Raw genomic sequence first — 17,320 nt, 5'->3', positions numbered from 1 at the left:
GACTTCGGGATAAAATATAGTCTGTATTTTTTGATCTTTAATTTTAATTCAAATTTAAATTGGATTAAATATTATATATTGTGCTTACTTTGTAATACGGTACGTGTAACAAAGTGAAAGACATACATGTTTCAACTTCTGCACTATTGAAAAGATTCATACGTGTGTGTGTGTGTGTGATAAGCAATAATATACATATGGATCATGTATATACTTATAGAACATATCACATAAAGAGAGGTTCAAACTATGAAACTTATACCGGCGTCTTTGGCAATTTCCGGCGCGTTGGTGACGATGGTGTTTTGTCCGTTTCCGTTTCTGAAAAGTAATTTCAATCTGTTAACTAATATCTCTTCCCCTAATTCTTCTACAAAGGGAAGGCGCGAGGTTGGTATCACGGATTTTAAAGCCCTTTCGGGGTAGAAAAGTACTTTGTGATAACAAGCTAGATGCCAAGCGGCAGCACCCAACTCAAAGCCGTTCTGAAGAAGGACCGGTTTAAAAAGCGTTACGCTATTCATGTACCTGCGCCGTTGCACTCACAGTGTTGTCAGTGTTGTCAGTTGCCATTGTCAATGTCATTGAAGCCGTGGTTTTACATACAGGTCTTGTAAAGAACAGAATTATCAGTGGTGGGGGTGGGCACGCTCAGTATCCAAGGTTTTCGAGTCTCAGGCCGCCACTTAGCGTCGCTAGCTATACCGAGACGCAAATCCCGACCATTCTTGCGGCCGAAATCGAAATAACAAACTTGGATAAGTACTAAGCGTGCCAATTCACACTACCATCTTTGGAAGACCTGTATGTAAGACTGTGGTTGAGACGGCGTGGCCCGCGAACGTGCGCCTGACTACCACGCGAACGGCGTGGGTTCGATCCTACCTGCAATCAAGTTTTTCGTCTCTTGTATATTTTTTTTTTCTTTTGCTACGCAAAAGTGCATGCTTATCTATCAAGAATATTGTCAAGTTATGTACAAAATAAGTGGATTGTAACGTTATTATTTCTTATTATTATACATTGATTTATTGCAAAATATTACAACGGCTTACAGCGTATTTTGGTTTACAATGGCTTATTACTCGCTGTCACTGTAGTTGTCTGTACAGCTGTTGCATCTGTTGAAATAGTAGTTATCGTAAAAGCATGAAAAACATGAATTGTCGTACAGACAACGACCGTGATAATGAGTAATAAGCCATCATAAACCAAAATACTCTCTGAACCTTTGTAATATTTGATGATACATCAGTTTTTAATGATGATAAATAATAGTGTTACAATTCATTTATTTTGTAGGCAAATTGACAAAATTCCTGAAAGATAAGCATGCGCTGTCAGGTAGCAAAAAAGAAAAAAAAAATAAATTAAAAAAAAAGAAAGTAAGCGAAGCTGGAGGGTTCGCTTAGTAGTCGGGCGCACCGGAGCCACATCGTCTCAACGATAACTACGCGCAACGGAACGGGTACATGAATAACTCTACGCTTTCTAAACCGGTTTTTCTCGAAAACCACTTCGAGTTGGATACTGCTGCTTGACCTGTAGTTCGTTATTACGAAGAGCTTTGAAATCCGTGACCACAACCTCGCACCCTCCCCTTAGTTAAATGGTAAAATTTTACCTGATCCTTTTAGAATGATCAACATCAATGTATATTTCATTCTTATTTCTCAATTTATTTTCCCCTTTAATAGGAGAAGTAAAATGACTGTAAGTTTGTGAGTGTTCAAAAACTTTCTCAACCTGTTCACGTAGAGCATATATATTTCACAAGTTGCTTTTCGTTAACTTTTTTCACCTATTGTTAGTCAAGAATTGTGTTTGTGGGTATGATTTATATCACAATCTCAATACTTTTTTATCATTATTTTTGTATTCTGTTTCTGCTTTTATTTCAATTTTTTTTATTTTCTCCTTTGCCTAGACTTTGTATAAATAACAGCCATTCATTGCATTCCTGTGAAAATCCGAAAAAAATGTATGATGCATAATTCCGAGACGGTTCAAAACGCAGAATCAGACGTTGAAGAACAGTACTTTTGATAGAAATAGATAAAATAAGTTGAGCTTAGAAGTAGAAACAAATAATTTTTCATACGTTTTGCTTTCAAAAATACTATATCTATTGATATTTCATCCGCATGAGTAGAGTCACAGATGCCATTGGCACTAGCTTCACTAGATTGAATTCATCGAAATCATGCGAATAGATAATGCCCCAAAAATTGGCACCACGCTCGGAAATGCTTTAAAACCACATTTCACATTTACAGAATTATCCAGCTTGTTATTTGGGAATTACATTGATGAATAATATCATGTCTGGAAGATTAAATCAATTATAGTGAAAATGAAACAAAGAAAAAAACATGAATCTAAACCAAGGTGATCACAACGCCTCTTGTATTATGTACGCCTGTTATGCAACTATTCAAGGAGCAGGCATATAAAAGTGTAATAAATTTATTATCTAACAGTTAAAAATTGATGCAAAATTATTAATTCACCCTGAGCAAAAAGATTCATTGTCTATACATGTGACCACGATACCACATTATCTTGTTTGAAGAAAGGGAATTATTTCTTTCGGTTTACCGAAAACGCAATTTGTATCTGCAGCACCTCGCGTTTTTGCAGCATAAACCCCTTCTTTATAATATAGGTACGTGTAGGGGTTTCTATAACAGCTTAAGCAACGTTAACCCCTCATTGCCTTCGATTATTGTGTTCTTTCAATGACATTCCTTAGCGCAACGTAACTATTAAATTTTTTTGTTCAGATTTCTAATGTTTGTATGAAAGAGTAGAAAAAAATATCTATTTTGACAATTTCGCCCGTATTAATTCTACTTTCTTGTCATTTATTGACTCTAACTGCCAAGCGCCAAATCCAGTCAATGACAGTTGTGACCATAGACTTATAAAGATGAGCTGCGTGGTCTGTGCATAGAGCTGAAAGCATACTCAGAAAGATAGAGCAACAGCTGGAACCGGACCTCTCATTCTCATCGGTGACTTGGCGACGAAAACGCATTGAGTACGCTTACACGGCACTGTTATTCCGGTTTTACTGTGGCGGACACAGTAATAACGGATTTAAAAATGCATGCAAATGACGCATTACACCAGATTTAACAATTATATCCGGTGTGATGAGCCATTTACATACATTTTAAAATCTGGTAATACTACGTCGGTCATAGTAAAACCGGAATAACAGCGCCCTCTAACCGTACTCATAGACTCATATAAGTATACCCTCTCGCTTGCCTTATTGCTTACCCTGCCTGGCGGATGCCCCCCACTCTTTCGATCTACATTTGAAACTACTCTTCTCTAACTCTTTCGATCGAGCATCAGAGAAGTCCGGTTCCAGCTGTGCTCTCTCTTTTTAATTACGGCTTCAGCTGAGTGCACAAACCGCGCATTCTATATCTATAAGTCTATGGTTGTGATGTGGCATTTCGTGAGCCAGTCAAGTAGCGGTACGGGAAGGTGTTCTGGCAGTGACCTAGGTATCTGTCAGTTGTCAGAGCAGTTACCCGGAAAGCAAATTGTCCTAGGTTCGAATGCCAGTCAAATCCAAGCCGTGAAACATTTTTCCGGAATTATCAAAATGTACGCGAGGCAGTTAAAAATTGGAATTATTCGTATTAAGATGCACTTTAAAAAATTAGCATACAACATTTTATATGCTCAGAATTATGAAACCGTGGCTCAAAATAGAAGAAACAGTTCTTTAGAGGGTATAACATTTTTTCGATAATATTTTCAAAAATTTTGAGTATGAAAATAAACTGCTAAGGCTCGGTCCAATGATAGCTATATATTTTTCAGAATTTTTTCACATTCATAAGATGATAATAAAGCCGACTGAAGATAATTGGAAATTGCATCTACTGTAATTAATTGCAATGTAAACAGTGTGAGCGTACTGTGTATGTGTGAGTATGATATGTCTCATGATTATATTACACATCTGTTCTTCAGCTATGTCTATAGAATTTGCAGCAAAAATTTATTGAATTGATTGTTACGACTCTACGAGCAAGTACTGTGACTTCTGTTTTCCTATTTCTGGCAGTCTGATATGAATAAAGGGTAACACCACAAACTTATGCAAGGCACCTTCTGCCACACAGGTGAAGCGAACGATAGTTGGGAAATGAAAACGATCAGCCATTTTGACAGGCACTATCGAAATAGATATACAAACTATACATACCAGCTTTTTGGATTCGCTTACATTTTCCAGGCAGTGTTGGTCTAAACTAGCTTGAAGTTTTTTGACAAATGCGAAGATAATTGATATCAAATTCAGTTATATGCTTGGTATTAAGTACTATGCAGAAATCTATTGTATGAACTTCTTGTTTTAATTTTGTGGGTTAGGATTTCAAATGAATTAAAATCATTCCTTTTAGTCGTTTACGTTGTGTCATTCCGCCGACTTCGCTAAAATATACGAGTATTATACATGAAACATGAACAATACGCCCTCCACTAATATACGTTATAAATTTGTATTGAGCATTAGATGAAACATGCTCCATTGTGTACCTAAAAGGTTTCAAAACAAACCACTCTCATTCCAAATGGAGTCATGAATTTGAAGCTGAAATTTCTTGAGAGGTCAGAAAGTAGATAGGCTAGATTGGTTCGGGGTCACCAAGAAGTTTCCAAGTCCCCACATCGACCTACTGCGCATGTACAACGGCGGGAAATTTCAAATCTACGTAGGTAGAATGCGCACATGTACTTGACCCAGACGAAAACCTTTTTCTAGAACGTTTGAGGGTAGGAAATTATCCACACTCTCTACGTTATGATAGTTTTTACCCTCATCAGATAAAATTCTACAGATTCACGCTCTGCTTTTACTCTTATGGGAAGTAATCCCCCAGAATAGCGCTCTATGCTATTATACTCGTCGAGTAAGATCGAGAAACTGCATTACCGAGCTCAACCAAAAACCCTCAACCAGTCAATCTCGAACCCTCGCACGTGACTAGTTCATCAAGGTTCCTTCATCGCGAATCAGCTTCCTGAAGGTTCCTTTATCATGAATCTGCTTCGGAAAGATTCTTTCGCCCTCCGACGGTCGAGAGGTTTCGAGGGAAGGTAGGATGCTGAAAGGCTTGCAACGACGCTGAACTTTACGCTGACAAACAATTTTCGGAATCATCCGACAAGTTCCGACTTGACATCGAGAGGACCGCGTTGGATTTGACTTGCTTTCCAGATCAAAAATGTATCATCAATTGTGTCGAATGACAGTTCTTGTAATTGTCAAACGGAAGCCGCCAGATATCATCAACTTGGTAAAATCAACTTTACAGGTTTCAACTTCCTTGCCATTACATCCTTACCTATTTTGTTATACTTGGAGCATTACGCGCATTATGATTGCATAGTACGAATATCAGGGTTCAACGTGTACTCCCAGTTTACAAGTGCTGACTGTGGAACACAATACATCGAATTAATAATGAGCAAAGACTTTCAAGAGAAGCAATGCCTTTTAGAGAAATAACTACAGAAATTATTGATGAACTCGTCAGTACACACAAGGTTGATTCAAAATTACTTGGTACAGTCCTTCGATAACTATGTCGAGTAAGCTCCAAAGTACGCAAGAAGAACAGAGGTTAATTTGAAATTAATATTGAGTAATCGGATCAGGTAGTAAAATTATGTCTGCTGAAAATTGTGATGATATTGTACCACTTTTGCAGCGGGCCATAGCTATTCTTGCTGAACGTAAAATGAACCCATATATGGTGGCATATGCCTGGGCCAGGCGTGAGTACATTAAAAATCTTGGGTCGGCTATTGTGTAAAGAAGAGACAACGGTTACCGAAAAACCAAAATGTACATCGATTATAAGTCATGTGGGAGACTCAAATTACGACTTAAGAGTTTACCAAGAGAGGATAGTACTTCAAAAACACGCGAGAGACTTAGTTATAGAGTTAGGTGGTGTGATTTAGAGGTAGCTTTTCAAAAACGATCAGGAGTGATAATACGCTTGAAACATTTAGATACAATAGCTTTAATGAAAGATGCACAGGCTCTATTTGAAACGCGGAATAACAATGTGTTAAAAGAAGAGAACGTTTCCAAAGTAAACGCTGTTTGACCTGCAGAATACAGCATCTTAAGGGCGCCCTCTGGTTTAATGGGTTCAAAAAATCAATTTTTTTTTTTTTTTTTGCATAAATTGTTTCCTTAATGTGTCTAGAATGTGATGAGGTGAAGTGATTTTTTGATATTCGAAGCCATTATAAAGATACAGCAGTTAGAAGGGACAGGTGTTCGGAGCATTGAGCGGAGCGCTTGGAGGTTGAGCCTATTGCTCTTTGTCGGCTCTATACTTGAGACACTTCTGAAAAAATAAAGCTGAAAAATCGGCTTTGAAAGACTTCCAAGAGCAGGAGTAAGGTGTACCTTATGGACCAGGCATCGCGGATTAGTGGTCAGTTAGAATTTTTATAGTTATAACTGTACTTGAAACTTTAAACGCGTTTTTCTCGAAACCATGTTTTTCAAACTTTCCTCCATCATATCTCAAAAACGGCTTGGACGATTTACTTCAAATTTATAGGGTCTACTCGGTACATCTAGACGCATTCAGTGGACTATCATCATCCAAAAATTTTGAACATTTTAATTTTTATGTATTAAAAAGTTGACAAAAAAAAAATGAAATTCGGTCTTTTTTGTTCCGAAGTCTGTCAAATATCCAATATCCACACTCTGGTTTTGTGAAAATATATTGGATCCTATTTTTAAAGATATGGAGAAGTTCTAAGGATGTAACTCAGGCTGGACCTAGCATTCAATTGTCAACTTTACTTCAAGTACGATTAAGGGTCGGAAAGTAGAGCAAGATGGAAGCAGCCATGAGGAGACATCAACCCAATATCATCATGTTTGGATCAAGGATCCATCTCGATTAGTCCGCAAACAGATTTCAAAAGAAAAAAATTTGAAGAATACATGTGTGATCAGTATCTCCACTCCTTTCATAATACAGAAAACTTGGTTGCTCACGAACAAAATTACATGAATATGAATAACTGCAAGTCGTGCTACCTTTAGCGGTAAGTAATACATTGAAATTTAAGAACTTTCATGATAAGGAAAAAGTACTCTTCATTGTTTCTGCTGGTTTCGAATGTCTGCTAAGACCAATTTAACAGCACAGTACTTCCAAGACCGAGGTATTCCAGGAGCACGAACCATTTAGCATAGGAATCTACGTTAAGTGCAGATACGACGACGAACTGTTCTTTCACCGTAGTTATCACGATTTTACTCTTGGCAGATGTCTTTGTAAATTTCTGAGATGGTTGTCTGAAGGCCTACGGTCTCGATCGAGCACACTATGACATAACTCCAGGACTAACAGAGAACACGATGTTCGAATTTATCATAGTTGAATCACAACTGCTAACCGATATATATATACATGGTAATGTTCATTGAAAGAGGTATCAGGGATGGTGTGAGTCAGTGGTGCAATTGGTATGCCAAAGACAATAACAAATGCACAACACACTACAACCCAGACGAAGAGTCAAAATATCTGATGTACTATCAAAAATCTTCAAAAATCCTTACGGCGCGCGGCTGGGCAATGACGCAAGGCTTTTTTACGGCGGTTTTGAATAGGTGACCAACCTCGACGGCTTCAATTTCAACGTTGCTGATAAGTTACCGGTGAGATATATTCTAGAAGTCGACTTGGAGTACCTGCAAGCTATTCACAACGTTCACCGTGGCCGACCTCTATGTACAGAACACAGGGAGCCTCCTACTGCGAAAAAAGCTAAGTCGTTGAAAACCCTGTATCTTAAGACTCGGTACATTTTGCATTATCGAAATTTGCAACAAGCTCTACAAAATGGCCTTCAACTCACCAAGATTCACCGAGTCTTGAAATTCAATTTATCACCTTGGTTAGAAACAAATCGACTTTAACAGCGGTATCAAGGTTCGTCACGGGCAGCTAGATCGATTTTGTCTTGAACCTCATCTTAAACATAACTGGTTGGTTGAATTTTCTTTAAGTGCTTCGTTTATAAAAATTCTAGTTCAGTTTAAGAGCGGACATGATTCTGTACACAAGCGACCGTAAGAGATCCTCGAGAAGGTGGTTAGGTGGGAAAGATGTGGTGAATAGCATTATCCACAAACTTCCGATTGACTTACACTTCCCGGGTTACGAATATTGTAGTCCTGGTACAAAATTGACAAGAAGAAACCCCGCATAGATGATTGTGGTATAAATTCTCTCAACGCAGCGTCTAACGAACATGATATAGCTTATTAAAAAATTCGCGAAAATCTTCAAGCTAGAAGCACTGCAGTTAAGATATTAGCTGAACCAGCATAGAAACGGGTGTTTCCAAAGGATGAAAATTTGGGTGAAAAGCAATCGCTTGAGCTGTAGCTTGAACGATGAAGGTAGAAACTAAGTTAGGAAGGGGGGGGGGGGGGGGGGGGGGGTCGAAAACCAAAGAATGTTTCCTTGGACGAAATAATACCCGTAGTAAAACAGTCTATGATTCCGAGCCACAATGCAAAAACAAGCATTGAGTCTGTACTCCAAGGTGCTCGAGAAGTTGTGAGAAAAGAAGATGGCAAGCGTGACATTCGATCACAACGCATCCTACCGGTACCTTCGAAAGTTGGTGGATTTATACCTCTTCTCATACCTGTTTTTGCCAATCTCAATGCTACGGATGTGTTAGCTGGGGGTGCTATGGGTATTGCAAAAGCTGTGAATAATACAAGCGCAGCCAAACGCGAATTGGAGGGAAGCAAACGGGATTACAAAACGATGGAACTGATCGTCATAGATACAGGCTTCTATCTTTAATATTACAAGAAGGGTGTCGGTCATCGTCTTTTGAAAAACTGAACGTGAATCTACCACATTGAGCGTTAACCAACTGGAATTTCCTAAAGTATTCAAAAACTATAAAAATTCTATACTTTCGAGGTGTTCTAATGCGCAATCAAATGCACAAACTAGACCGTGTAAAGACAAGGCAGCTGTCATCAATCTTGATGATAAGGACACTCCTGGGACATACTCGGTTTTGTACAAGAAATGTGGCAAAGATGTCAGGAATTTCGACAGTTTCCGTCATCTTCAATCTCAGTTAGACTTCGGAAAATATTTCGGTGTCGGTAGCGTTAAGTATAACGATGAAAAATATCAGGATTACCATACATTCGATTGCGAACACTTGTGCCTGAAATTTCTAAGGCATAAACTATAGAAACATAACTTGTAATTTTATGAAGCCAGTCAAACACTTATAGTCATAGCTAATTTGTTTACTTCAACGATTTCGGGAACATCTTCGATTCTCTTAATATTTTCCTCCGATCTAAGTTGCTTTGAATCAAAATTATGCCATCGGTCTTGATTTTTGTTAATCTTCAATTCCATTCCCAATGTTGACGTTGGTCACGATAACATGACCATATCTACTGGCAGCTACGAGATTGATGATATCGAAAAGTATGTTCAAAATACGTTTGAAAATACGAACATTGAAATCAGCATTAAACCCAACAATAATACGTTATGCAGCGAAATCTAACGTAACCATTTCGTGAATTTTAGATCGAACGATTCTATTGGTCAGCTTCTCGGACTTCCACTACGTGTATTGGCAGTTAACCAAACTCAACAATCGGATATACCTGTAGCTATTCTCAAGATCAACGCGGTGCGGGTCGAATGCATTATCACAACGGGTGCATACGTCAATAAGCGCAAAGTGCATACTACTCATGTATTATTCCGTATCGTTGCGCCAGGATGTTAGATTTTGGAAGTGTCGTCGCACATCATTTACCCGCAGATCACCACCAAGTCAAAACCGTAGTTCACATGCAGCTTCGATTAGTCGATCGACACGGAGATCTGGTTCATTTTCGTTGAGAAGTTACAACTGTGAGACTGGACATTACATCACAATAAAATATTGACATTATGGATAACAGATTAACCACCAAGCGTTATATTAGTAAGTCAGCATGCTCCGATCAAGCCAGTCATCGAACTATTCTCGAACTGTTAACACCTCGAATTCCTGATAGCTCTTGATCTGAAGCTGACAATTTTTGGAGCAGGAATTACCAAGATATAACACCGTGATTTTTATATTGTGTTGCTTGTTACATACTATGGAAGAAGAAATCTTGACCATTCAGATGACTGTCGTCTTTGACGAATCAATCGTACGCCAAGAAATACATGCACACAAACCTTACGGATCGTCAACTTTTAATAACGGCGATGACATTTGAATCACCGTTCAACATTAGGATACATGTATATTATCAAGCAAGAGTTCACTGCATATTTCTGGGAAATTGGTTAATTAGACGATACTGCAGTAGCGATCATAACCTGAGACAATAATGTCATCTGCCAGTTGTTCGAAGATATATGATACGAACTAAACGCTGTACAGATTGATAGATGCAGGAACGTTGATTCGACCAGCCTGCTGAAGGGTTTCGCTTCGCTCAACCCTGATCAAAGTTGGCTTATGGGAAATGTTGGATGCCTCGATTTTAGGGAAACGAAAAAATCAACTGATGCCGATAGTAAATTCAATGTAGTTGTTCCCTTGAGCGTGATATTGGGCCTGGCTGAAGACTATTGCAAGATCATCGGTAATGCGAAACACGAGCTGATTCTAGAAGATTTTAGAATCGTGATTAATCAGGTGAAATGGTTAGTACCCTATGTGAAGCTCTCGGATCAACGGACAATCACACTTTTGAATTTCATTCAGAAGAATGCACTTGTTTCCACGAGTTTTCGTAGTTAGGAGCTGTACGAATATCCTTTGCTTTCGGCAACCACGAAACACGATTGAACTGTCAAACGTACACCCACTCGGAGAAACCACGATTTCTCATGCTCCGTTTTCAAACGAATCGAAGAAGCAAACCAGCAAATATGCCAGTCACTATTAACGTTACTGACGTTAAGCTTTTCTCTAATTCCGAGTCTTATCCGTACGGTAACTTAAATTTGGACATGAGTCACAAATCTCGCTTTACTTAAAAACGAAAATTTGTCGCTGTCACGTAATTATCACGGACTATGCTGAGAAGGTGGCGATTTACCATTTGAAACGCTTGATTACATCATCAGATGCCTGTCACTGCATTATGACTCATGAATTCACATAAAAGAATTGAAGATGAAAATTTTGCCGCAGAAAATTTCGAATGAGAAAGTTGAAACCTTTGACTTGGTGCATACGGGCTGTCCATCGTTACCAAAATTGTCAACAAATTTTCGGATATTACTGTGAAATGTGTGCATCACGCTATATTACGGCCACATTGGGCAGCTCAAAATGGGCTACTACTACAAAATTTACGATAACATTGAGTAAGAAATATTCAATCACTCCTACATCAATATAATGCATTTAATGTAAAACTGTAGTCCTAAGTTTCTTTGAAGTGAAAACTTCTTTAGCGCCGTTGCAGAAAACTTCTTCAGCACGGGGGTGATTTGAAACTCGATTAACCGAAATGAAACGACTATCGATGTAACGGAAATGCAAAACTTGACTTAATTAGCGTGGTAGTGATTTGAAACTCGATGAAACGAAATGAAACGACTATCGATGTGTTACGAATGGTCCTTTTGAAACACGCAACACGCGCTAAACGTGAAGCTACTTGCCCAGCGCATTCCTGCAAGGGTCGCTTCCCCGCACACAACTAGATGAGTTAGAGTGTGCTTTAACACCGAAAAAATGGCCCAATGACTTTTCTGCAGAATAACGCCCCACCACCGACGAAACCAAGCCGTAATTTGTAACCCATCGACATCTTTAAGTCAGTCGAAATTGAGGAGTGTGAGATCAATGAGATCTCAGCCCGGAGATAAGCGAGTGGTGCACCCCATCGATCGAATCGGCCACTGGAACGGACCTTCCATCACGTAGAAAGGCAACGTGGAGACTCAGGATTTCTTAACGGAACGACTCGGTGAATCGGTGGTGTGTTCCACTCCTCGACTCACCTTTCCCAAATCGTAACGTAGTACTTAGTTGTCCTAAATCTGTCTGGTCATATTTAATAGTATAATTAATTACCCTACTCGTCCTCAATCTCTCTTTGTCATTTGCAATAGTGTACTTAATATATTTCGTTATACAAAATATAAACCATTGTGGACAATACGAGTTCCATCCATTCGTCTAGTCCATACCACTGAGATCCTGTTACCCAGAATACTGTACTTTCATCACAGCAGGTGTGTTTACACTTTATACAAGCGAAGCTCAAAGTAATCTATTACTAACCGCTCGGGAATATATTACATGTATATTCTATTAGATAACGTTGAAAAAGATCCTTCAGATCATCGTTTGCACGTGACAGATGTAACGAAATGAAACTACTATCGATTTGATGAAATGAAATGACTATCGATGAAACGAATAATTATTCTACTCCTGATACTGCATTCTCCTCATTCTTTTGCAGTTCAGTTTCTGAAGGTTTCACTTCTACCACGTGTGAACTGCACAAAGTGTTTTTTTTTGTTTTTATGAAATCTGTTTTCATTCATATCAAGCATTAATAAGTCGAGCATAAACTATGATGAAATCAATTTTCGTTCCTGATGAAACTTAATCGAAAATCGACGCGTTGTGAAAATCTACTTGCTTATACTGGCCACCTAGATATTTCATCAGCAGCCGATCCACCTCAGTAGTCCGCATCATGTTCTGGAATGGGCCGTCATAATCGCACAGCAGTTTCGCTATCCGTGTTGGTAGGAAAATGCTGCACGTACCATCTCCACTTACTCACCCGTTGTTCGAATCATATCTGCACCCTCCGCATGCTCGTCACCCGATGATTGCTGTAGACCTCCAGGTCCGACAGCTACCTAAGGGATAAAAGTTCCCCTTGTTTGCTAATCTTGTTCAGTCTAGTAAAATCTATGTTTTAAGTTTTTAAACTTCTTATCTCAATTCTTTATTAAAATTCAAATGTTTCAGTTTTTTAATCAATTTTATAGCTGTATTTCTCCTACCGTTCGTAGGTTACAATCCTTTAAAAATATCTAGAAGCCTTGTGAGCAACATAAAAATGTATGTGAAAAATTCTGGAACTCCACGTTGCACGGAAAGCTCTCCGGTGATTCCAGAACCTTCCAGAATACAACGTTACACTGAAACCTGCCGGACGATCGCGAAATTACGTTCAGCGTTGAAGCAGGTTTTTTTCACGGCGCCAGAACTTTCCAGAATTCAACGTCGTGCCAAAACCCACCAAAGGCTTGCAGATCAACGCAGACCTCTTGTCGTTAAGTCGACATTTGTTGCGTGATTGCGACAATTATTCATCAGCTTGAATTCGTTTAGGGTCAATGCAGGTCTATCTCACAGTTCTAGAACCTTTCAAAATTCGACGTCGCACCAAAACCCGTTGTGCACAGACCTCTCGACGTCGTCGAAACTTGTCAGACGATTCCAAAAATTGTTTGTCAGCCTAAATTCGTTTGGAGTCGTTGCAAGCCTTCCAACGTCAACGTTCCCTCGAAACCTGTCGATCGTCGGAGGGATGAAAGAATCTTTCCAAAGCAGACTCACGATACGGAAATCTTCTGGAAGCTGACTCGCAATGAAGGAACCTTGCTGAAGTTGGCACGTGCGAGGGTTCGAGATTAAACGGTTGAGAGTTCGTGGTTGCGTTCGGTAATGCAGTTTCTCGATCTCGCTCGATAAGTATGGTAACATAGAGCGCTATTCCAGGGAAATACTTCCCATAAGGGTAAAAACAAAATGTGAATCCGGGAGGCTGCACTTGATGAGGATAAAAACTATGATAACGTAGAGCGTGAATCTGGAGAATTTTGTCTGGTAATGGTGAAAACTATCGTGTTATGTCCAGCGTATTGCTTGGGCGTACCTTTTTCGAAATCACAATATAACTAGGGCTCTCAACACGTGAAGTGTTTTCCAAATTCCCTTTCAACGCTATAAAGAAAGCTACAGCCATAGATAACATTGAAATATTATATTGCCTGAACCGGCGAGTTTCACCCCTCCTGGCAAAAGTTACGTAGAGACCAACAACGATCGCTAGTATAAGATTCAACTTTGTTTCTTATAACTGGTACCGAGAACTGAGACAAGAGACTGCTGAATTAGCATCAGCAGCGCTCAACCTGGAAATAACTCTCTTTTTAAGTCAAAATTATCATCAATAATTAGGATAAACCACTAACTTTGGAACCATTAATTCAGAATAGATTATCTGTTAAAATGTGTGGATGAATGCGTGAGTCTTATCTTGAGATACTTTTTGTCAACACCTCAAACGTGTAAGCAACGAGATTGAGAATCGTCGGAACACCATCGCAAGGCGCGGAGTGACGCCGACCGTGTAGATTTGGGCACCATGAGGTCGCCCTCGCACGTCATTGGCTAATTACCGTTGTAACTTACTGCAACTGCAGCTCCTTGGACCCTCAGGCCCAAAAAGCCATGTCTTTCGTCTGCCAAGTCGCGAAGTGCGTAGACGTCAACCCGGATTAGCCCTCTCGAGCAAGAGTAGCGTTGGAAAATATTAATTGTGACCGGCCTAAAGTCTCGCCCTAATTCGTCAAAACCGAGCATTCAATTATTCTGTTAACTGTAAAAGACTCACTATCTTTTACGTTCCAATCTTCACCGTTCTTTACTGAATCTCATTATTTCGCGAATAGACATTTTCGTGATATTCGATTTTCCTCAATCAAATCAAGTTCGGCCCTGATTTAACCTGAAGTAATACTAAGTGTCCATCATAATAAGTAGCTACATTATCATCTTCAATTAATAATTGTAAGAATCATTTTCAATGTATATATATATATATAAACCGCGAGTGCACCAAATTGACTGTTTCAAACAATAGCTTTCGATAGTTGAGTATCATTCGAAATTCACAAAGACTATATGCCCGACGTTCACCATCGTTCGGATTCATCAACCCTTTCGATCTCGAGGTGAGGCTCTGCCCCAGAATTCTACGGACACCGACCTACACGACCGACGGCTCTCAATCTCGTCGAACCTTGCATCTAAAGATAAGTTAATTCCAGTAGTTTTCTTCAACATCATTGCAAATTTTGCATAACGTCTTATCTCTCTATCTACTAAAAAAGTTCTGAACAAATGAACTGGTAAAAAAGATTATAACAACAATAGTATAAAAAATATTATAATAACAATAGTACGAAAAAGATTATAAGAAGAATAGTATACGCATGAAGTTCGTGGTGGGGTGAGATGCCGAAAACAAAACAAAAAGCATCTAGCAAACAAAACTTCCTTTGACAGCTGTCATCGGCTGTTTATGACAGTCTTTGACAAATATCTTTATAGGTATCTGTTTCTGACACGCAAAAAATAAACATGCAAACGACAATTATCAAGATGATTTCCGACGGGAACTGTCTTTTTAGCGCGCTGGCGTATTGCGTATACGGCACTCAAGATCGACACGCAGAGGTGAGACTGAGTATCGTTTCAAATATATCATACTGGCAAACATGTCAGCAGAACTCGAGGAGAGTTATCTCAAAGAAGATATAGGTTTTTTCGGATCCTGTAAATCCTTGATCCGGTTAACCACTAAGTCAGGGCCTTCCCAGTTTTCTTTTTAGTTTCGGACAACGTCCTTTCTGTCTTCGAGGTTGAAAGAGCCAGACAGAATCTCTGGGATTAAATTTTATATCCCTGGCTAGAATATCATAACGAGTTTTTAATTTGTCTGAAGCCATAGAAATTCTATTTAAAGCAAAGCTATGAATTTCCTCTACAATGGGGAAGTTAATAACTATAGCAAAATAAGTCGCCAAATGCAATTGGGAATGCATGGCATCGGGGGTTTTGTACATGTGAGTGGATTCGTTCACGAAAACAATCTGAGCAGACCTGCATAGGGAGCCAATAGCAATGTCGGGTTGATCGGAAACAACCGATCAACAGTTGCAGACCTGTGATCAAATCAGCACAAATAAATTCACCTGTCTAACACTGTATAAGGAAAGAGTGAGGCGCGCAGCGCGCAGGGGCGAAGCCCCTAGTTAAACAAAAACGAGTAGCAAGCTTCACTAGTCACTGTCGAACATTCAGTATTGTTTTCTGAGAATATCAATATAAATTTTCTTACAGAGTTCCATCGCAAAATTGAGCAAGATGAATTGGCGTCTAGCTGCAGATAATAACCTTGGGTATTCAGAGAGACACTCTCCTGTCTTCAGCTCGGCCCCCAAACCATATTTTTGCAGGTTCTAATCAAAGTTAAATAACGCATATGATTCTACGTATCGACTGATTATTAATTATGATATTTTTTCATTTGATGATGAAAATTCGTTACTTGAGTCCTTTGAGTACACGTAACCACGCTGTACAACGAACACAAGTACAATGTACCTGTACAATCTAGAAGTTCCAAAGATGTGAGCAGAATCAAAAATGTCGATCGATCTAAGAAAAACCTTCAGCGGACGCTCAATACCTATTTATGCTTGCATAAAGTCGCTCAAGCGAGACAAACGTTAACACCTTTCGCCCAGCCCACCACCCAGTTGCGCCCAACCGCCCGTGTTTATTCCACCGCCTTGGTGAATCAATTTTACGTTTTACATTTATAACGGTTCATAGAAGATATCCCGATGTTGATATTGCTATTAACAATTATCAAATTCCCATTATAATGTCGCTAATAATTTTCAACAAGAAAAAAGCAAGGAGTGCAGAAAATAGGAAGCGACAACAAAAAAAAAAAAAAGAAACATGAAGTGGAAGTCGAGCTTTCGAAGAAAGTACCAAAGCATTCCAGGTTTTTTACGAAAGCCACGACTCCTCTCAGCCACATTAGCAACAAAATCCTTCCTTGTTTGAGCGCTAATAGTGATCCTGAACCTTTCGTAAGCTGGGACTTGGAACAGCAGAAGCAAATAATGCTGTCTATACTTCGATCGTGGCATTGGAACACCGAAGAATCCGTCGTTCATCTGGCAAATCAGATTGGCCTGATAATCTGACCATAGATTATAAGCAAGAAATTATAAAAATTGACCCATGAAAACCTAACGGTCCGTTTCTACGTCCGAATTTTTAATGCAACACTAATGCTTGCCACAAACGATCCTTTGTTTCGAGCTTACAGGATTGAAGTGAATTTGACGACTACAGAAGGTAATTTCCGCGAATTCATTCATTTATCGTCCCAATATGATCCAATTCTGGAAGTACT

General features: G+C 39.2%; 1 protein-coding gene across 1 annotated transcript in view; it reads right to left on the bottom strand.

The window, feature by feature from the left end:
* The window catches only part of Fife (regulating synaptic membrane exocytosis protein fife), a 2,091,151-nt gene that overhangs the window by 452,400 nt on the left and 1,621,431 nt on the right, over window positions 1–17,320 (bottom strand). The window contains exon 15 of the mRNA XM_069137999.1: window positions 263–321. Coding sequence (XP_068994100.1) covers window positions 263–321 — 59 coding nt within the window. The remainder of the gene's footprint in view (window positions 1–262; window positions 322–17,320) is intronic.

Source organism: Neodiprion pinetum, chromosome 7 (genome assembly GCF_021155775.2).
Source record: "Neodiprion pinetum isolate iyNeoPine1 chromosome 7, iyNeoPine1.2, whole genome shotgun sequence".
Taxonomy (NCBI): domain Eukaryota; kingdom Metazoa; phylum Arthropoda; class Insecta; order Hymenoptera; family Diprionidae; genus Neodiprion; species Neodiprion pinetum.
The sequence above is the reverse complement of the archived record's forward strand: the minus strand, read 5'-3'. Positions and strand labels throughout refer to the sequence as shown.